This window comes from Gekko japonicus, unplaced genomic scaffold (assembly GCF_001447785.1).
Source record: "Gekko japonicus isolate JY-2015 unplaced genomic scaffold, Gekko_japonicus_V1.1 scaffold757, whole genome shotgun sequence".
In the NCBI taxonomy this organism is placed as follows: Eukaryota; Metazoa; Chordata; class Lepidosauria; order Squamata; family Gekkonidae; genus Gekko; species Gekko japonicus.
In genome coordinates this window covers 559548-566118 of record NW_015162500.1, presented here as the reverse complement: position 1 = coordinate 566118, position 6571 = coordinate 559548, and the positions used below count along the sequence as shown (strand labels likewise).

At 43.6% G+C, this 6571-nt stretch overlaps 1 protein-coding gene and 1 long non-coding RNA gene across 2 annotated transcripts in view; both read left to right on the top strand.

Annotated features, from left to right (window-relative positions):
• The window catches only part of DNAAF1 (dynein, axonemal, assembly factor 1), a 13428-nt gene extending 7054 nt beyond the window's left edge, over positions 1-6374 (top strand). The window contains exons 5-9 of the mRNA XM_015406102.1: positions 1026-1192; positions 3192-3313; positions 4341-4507; positions 6203-6313; positions 6367-6374. Coding sequence (XP_015261588.1) covers positions 1026-1192; positions 3192-3313; positions 4341-4507; positions 6203-6313; positions 6367-6374 — 575 coding nt within the window. The remainder of the gene's footprint in view (positions 1-1025; positions 1193-3191; positions 3314-4340; positions 4508-6202; positions 6314-6366) is intronic.
• Positions 6375-6416: 42 nt separating this feature from the next.
• Positions 6417-6571, top strand: part of LOC107106025 — a 2817-nt gene continuing 2662 nt past the window's right edge. Inside the window, exon 1 of the long non-coding RNA XR_001482357.1 lies at positions 6417-6463. This is a non-coding gene — a long non-coding RNA (uncharacterized LOC107106025). The remainder of the gene's footprint in view (positions 6464-6571) is intronic.

Below are 6571 nucleotides of genomic sequence, written 5' to 3'. Positions count from 1 at the left end.
AAGGCCGCCCCTCTGCGCACTCTCTGTTTCCAGTCGCGGGGGGGGGGGGGGGATAGCTTTTCAAACTACTCCGTTTTTATTCAGAACTCACGTTCATTCTTGACCAGTTTATATGACCAAGCTCGGTTTTACGCCATTCCACTCGATCTCCGGTGCTTGTCCCGGTCAGTCCAGTTTATGCCCGAAGGCCACTCAGCGACTGGACTGTCAGGGTGGAGGGGAGCCTCAATTCTCCGGCATTATGCCATCGAAGAGGATACCCCTCAAAAGCCCCCTGGCCTGGAGCCTATCTCAAAGGCTCCGTGGGGGTGTCACTTGAGGTGGCACCCCTCCAGGCTGCTAGTGTGCGATTCGCCCTCCTCCGTTGTGAGGAGAGCGTCCGCCATCGCTGTTCCGTTGACCAGAAGTCAGAATACATACATTTTCATTAATAAATATGCAGGTGCTGGCCTTTAAACTTTGCAGTGAATCTTGTCCGCGCTCCGCAAATCAGAAAATGACTCTTTAAATTGGGCTCATGTTGAGACCTAGAATACAGTCTTAAGTATTTTTGCTATGGCACTTGTAAAAGGTAAAGGTAAAGGTTCCTTTGCTCGAAAGCCAGTCGAATCCGACTCTAGGGTTGCAGTGCTCATCTCCATTTCAAAGCCAAAGAGTCAGCGCTGTCTGAAGACATTTCCATGGTCATGTGGCCGGCATGACTAAACACCAAGGCACACAGAACGCTGTTACCTTCCCACTGAAGTGGTACCTATTTACCTACTTGCAATTTCTTGCTTTCGAACTGCTAGGTTGGCAGGAGCTGGAACTAGAGACGGGAGCTCATTCTGTCATGCAGCACACTCGGGTCTCAAACTGCTGAACTACCGACCTTCCACAGCCTGCAGTTCAGCGTCTTAACCACTTGAGCCACTGCAGCTCCTTATGGCACTTGTACTGCAGTCCTAAATCCATTCTTTGGCAGTTCTGTTCATTTTGCATAACTGGAATTAATTTTCTTTCATTGCACTGTTATTGTTCAACAGCTTGTTTGAAAGTTCTGCACACTCTGCAGCTTGCTCACAACAAGTTGCAAACGGTCGAAGACATACAGCACTTGCAGGAATGTCCAAGCATCAGCGTCCTTGACCTTTCTTACAACAAGCTAAATGATCCAGGGATTTTAAATGTCCTGGAGACCATGCCTGATTTGGTAAGCACAAAGTAACTCAGGAGACTATTTGTCTCAATCTACCATTTTTTAGGCATAGTGCGCCCTGTTCCTCTGCTGACAACACTGGTGGGAGGCTTATATTGCATCCATTGGCTAGAGATGATTGACATTACCTTGGCCCAGTACGCTATGATGCCATGAGAGAAAGTTCACAGTATTCTAGCAGATGACCAAGAAGCAGAACCCAAAATGGGGCTCTGCTAATAAGAATGGGCTTGATTCTCAATAACTTACCTGGGGGGCAAGAAGTGGATTTAGACCCTGTTCCACTACTGTCAGTGAATGCACCCTTTTTCTGTCTCCCATATGAGATTTCCATTTGCTTGTGTGTGTAAGAGTAAGCACTGAACTTTAACAGTGAAGGCAGAACCTGCCCTCCATCCCTGGCACTAGCTATTTGTGCTCATTGACAGGAATCCTGCGAAGGAGTACAACATGTCTCTGTGTTCAGAGTTCCCAAAAATAAAGCTGAGTTGTCAGGGTCATTTTCATGAACATTTTCATACCTACTGAAAATTACTTTATGTTTTTGGCCATTTTCAGAGGCATTCATAAGAGTGGGAAAAGGGTTGGTGATAAGGAAGGAGTGAATCCCTTTGGGAAGGAAACCAGTTAAGAACAGAGTATTCCTTCTGTCCAGTTCTCATGCTAAAGAAATCCATATCCAATGCCTTTAGAATGATAATTGGTTATTATTATCATCATGGAATAAAGCATATCAATCTTCTTATTAAAGTGATTTTAATCTCTTTAATAATCAGTGGATTAAAATTGCAGATTCGAAATTAGTCTCTGATTGATAAGAGGATGGAAATGACTGGTCAGGATATAGAAGTGCTTCTCCTCCCAGTGCCAAAGGAGTGTGCAAACCCTGAGGCCACAATTGTAGGCACACTTACTTGGGAGTAAGTCCCACTGAATGAAGCAGGATTTACTTCTAAGTAACGTACATAAAGATCATGCTGTTAACCATAAGTGGTAAATTGTCTGTTAAATTATAAATAATCTCCCAACTGAGAAATCATTGTCTTCCTTCAGGCTTCTCAAAGAGGCACCCCTCTTAGGTTTTGCAGTATTTTAGCATTATAACGTATTTGGGGGGGGGGCATGAGACTCGGGGAGGAATCCAATATCCCACCTCCATTGCTGAGCTGGCAAGTCTCCAGGCTCCATCACCATCACCTGACAGCTGGTGTCCACTGCCACTCCCGGGCTCCTTAGTGGCTGCTGGCATCCACTGCTGCTGTGCTGTGGTCCAGAGCAACAGCCAGCATCTGCTGCCTCCACATTCAAGCCCAAAGAGGCTGCCGGCATCCTCATCTTTTGATCCCAGGCCCTCAGCAGATGCCTCAGCGCCTGGGCTCACAGCGACTGTCGGCATTTTCCGCTTCAGCTGGGCCTGCTGTGGCTGTCATCACAGCAGCCAGCATCCTTCTTCAACACAGCGGCTGGCTGGTACAATTTCCTTAAGTGCATTGTCTGTGCATGCAGACAATTGTATTTTTGAAGAATTTAACCCTTTCCCCCCCATCTGTTCTATTTTGTTTTTAAGATTTTTCTGCAAACTTTCTTTAGCATCCATGTGGTCCTGATCCACAGATTTAGATATCCACAGATGGGGGCCACATGTGGCTAATAGTATATAGATGTCGCACTGTTGTAGAATACCATAGCATAAAAAAGACAAGTCTTTCCTCCAAGGATTTACACAATCAAAATTTCTAAATGCTTACTCTTCAGCAAAAATTACCACTCACTTGTACTTAATAGGTTTAATGTAAATTAGTCTTGTTAAAAAAAGCAATCAGTTGGTGTCCATAGCAACACCTCTTTGGATATGACTGAAAGTTCATTGAGAGCTGAACCCTGAGAAGAGTGGTATTTTATTAATTTATCCAAATAACTTTCATTCTGGGTTGGCTTTAGGTGCTGTCCAGAAATAATTTCTACTTTTAAAAACTTTTTTTTCCTCCTGCAGCGCGTGTTAAACTTGATGGGAAATGAAGTAATTAAGAAAATAGCTAATTATAGAAGGACGCTTACTATCCGATTGAAGCATCTGACGTATTTGGATGATAGGCCAGTTTCCCCAAGGGACAGGTAAAATGGAGGGGGGTATCCTTCCTTAGCAAGTCTGATAGAATAATTAAGTACTTCATCAGGACTGGGCTACCTCATCTGTGAAATGGTAATATTGGCTGCGGTCACACGCAACATTAGCCACGCAAGAGATACGGAAGACAAGCGGAGTTTCCGGTCGCGATCTCACCAGCACATCTGGGAAGCGTAGTGCTTCCGTGGCACAACTGAGGCTTCCTGCCGAAAAAGCGCAGCAAAAAACTAGTACCTTGGAGGTACTAGTTTCCAGAAACTGCGGGGCAAGGGCGGGCGTCTGATCGCGTTTCCGGTGGTATCCGGCGCCCGCCCATGTCCCCTTGCGGAAAAGGGGTTTTTTTCCCCCACGTCTCCGTGGATGCGCACACGCACCCAACGGAGCATGCGCATTCGTAGTGTACACAAAAAAAGAAAACCAGTTCGCCGCGCCGCGCGCTTCTTCATTGCGCGCAGGCGTGTGTTGTGATCGGCACCTCTCCCTTGCCATGGAACCTCCACAGTACCTCCACAGAACCTCCACAGTAGGTCTGATCGCTTTACTGCATGTTAGTTTGCCCCGGGGCAAACAGCCACACTTCTCCTCTGCAGTTTCCTGCCCGTGTGGCAGGGGCCATAAACTATCTTCCTCACAGAATTGTTATAAGAATTAAAAAAGAAGTCCTTTAAAGCAGTTATAAACTGAAACCCTAATTCTAAACAAATAAGGCAAGTTCCTCTAAGTGGCAACCCTAATACCGTTACCTCAGGAACGTAACTTGGACTAGCCTCAGACAGAGATATTGTTTCTCCAGAGGTTGTGAACCCATGACCACCTCAGATCCCACAGTGATGGTGGCATTTTTATGTGGGTGGACTAATGAAAGCAAAGAGTCCTTCTCTGCACATGGTCAGACCATAAGCTCTTCACTGGCCCTACTCTGTCCTCCCTTGTAGGAGCTTTCAGATGCTCCTACACACAATCAGTGGAACATGCTTTGAGATGGCTGATGGAACTCTTGCTTGTTCCCACCAGGGCCTGTGCAGAAGCCTGGGCAAAGGGTGGCCGTGAAGCTGAGAAAAAAGAAAGGGAACTGTGGGAGGCCAAAGATCGAAAGAAGATCCAAGACAGCCTTGATGCGCTCAGCGCAATCCGTCGAAGAGCTGAAGAGAAGAAAAGGCAACTGGAAATGGAAAAAAGCGGTAAGACATCAACCAGCCACCAGGAAGGTTTGTGGTTAAGCTTCGGACCAAAGATTCTGTGCCATGAGACTACTTTGGAATGCAGCTAAATACAGAGATTTTGCAGGCAAAGTGATTTTATGATTAACATTTCTCTCCTGCCTTTGTCCAAAATCCAACGCAATTACAAATAAATTTTAAAAAGCATGAAAACAACTATCATAAAGTACTGTAAAACAGCACTGTTTATGTCAGTCCCTCCAAAATATCCTTTAACAGAGGAAATACTTTTGGAATGAAATCTATAATCAGGCAAATCTCCCAGTTCCACAGCAGAAAACCCCCACTGTAGCTGCTGAGCTAACCTTTGTAGGTGGCTGCACAGAGAAATCTGAGGCTGCAATCACACACTCAATAATCCACTTTCAATCCACTTTCCAACTGGATTTTTACTATGTGAACTGGCAAAATCCACTTGGAAAGTGCATTGAAAGTGGATTCTTGAGTGTGTGTGATCGCAGCTGAGTTTCTACAAGATCTAAGAATTTGAATAAGTTTATGGCAAAGTAGGACCTTAAGTAGTGTATAGTATTTTTAATGAAGTGTTTTAGTTTTATAGATCAAAATAAAAATAAAAAGGAGAATTCATATTTCAGCCATTTATATACATTACTGAGTCATCTGATTAAAGGGGCCCATAAAGATTCCAGTTGAAGCAAACACCTTTGTAAATAAGTAAGCTTTAAATTAACATATATTTCCATAACTTTCTCAATTGGATATTCAGAGCATTATTCTGTTTCCAATACCTTGCTAGAACAACCGTGGTCACAGAAATTAAGTAAAAGAGATCTACCAACAATCTCTTAGGGAACCTTGCAACATAATTTAATAAGGAAACTTCTGGCCTTAGAAGCACCACCATTTCACATCCAGATTCCAACTTTTAATGAACCTTTTCCCAAAGTTTGACCGTACAAAGGCATTGCTACCACATATGTGTAAAGCCAGTCATCGGTGAATTACAATACCGATAATGCCCAGTACAGCTAACATATATCATGGCTAACTTTTGGGGGGCTGTTAAAGCTGGTGAATCATCTTCATTATGTTTGTCTTAGGTGCTAATGGTAGAGGAAATAATGAGAGATGAGATTAAGACAAGACACCTCTTAATCCATCATAGTAATGCTCTTGCTCATTTCCCATTTGTTTCACTGTGACGTGCTCAGAAGAATGGGAGAATTGTGGTCTTTATTAGGGAAGAATGGGAATTTGCTGATTTCAGAGCCAAAATATCTTCAGCTGACTATGCCAAGTGTTTACATTGTAGGCAAAGGTGCCTCTGGTATCATCTTCAGTGTTCAGAAATAATTATTGTTTGGCTCCTTTTGTTTACCTCTCTTTTCATTGCATCTGGTGTCACTGAGGCCCAGTTTAATGGCAAGATCACCTTGAAATGACAATTGGCTACCAGCTGAAGAAATACAGGGATTTATATATGGCAGGATCTAGCTGGTAACCTATCTTTTGTTGTGGTGAGAACAGTCCACAGCTGGTCTGTTTAATGATTCCCTAGCCTCAGTCTTGGGAGAACCAACATTTCCTCATGACTTGTATTTTTCAGCGAGACAGCAGTGTTCAGAACAAGAATTAGTACATAAATTTATACTGCAGGGAAACTCACCAGTTTTTATGGTTATTGGGCTATTCCAGGGGAGATTCTGTCTTCAAGCAACAGCACTATGACAGAAAATACTATAGAGGCATCAGCTACGTCTGAAGAATTAGAAACAAAGGAGAAGATTGAGAAATTTGTAGAAGAAAGCATGAAAGCCCACGAGGAAGTTTTGGTTACAGCTGCTGACTTAAAAGACCAGGTGGATAGCGCCAAGAACATTAAACCATATAATACTCAGCAAGTGGTACAGGAAGCAAGTTTGGACTCCTACTCAAACACTGGACCTGTTGAAGAAGGTAATGGCATACTGCAGACAAACTGAAGAGCAGTAAGGAGAATAAGCAAACACTATCCTTATTTTGTTGGAACCAAAGGCAAAGCCGTAGATTTGTTTATTTAAAACA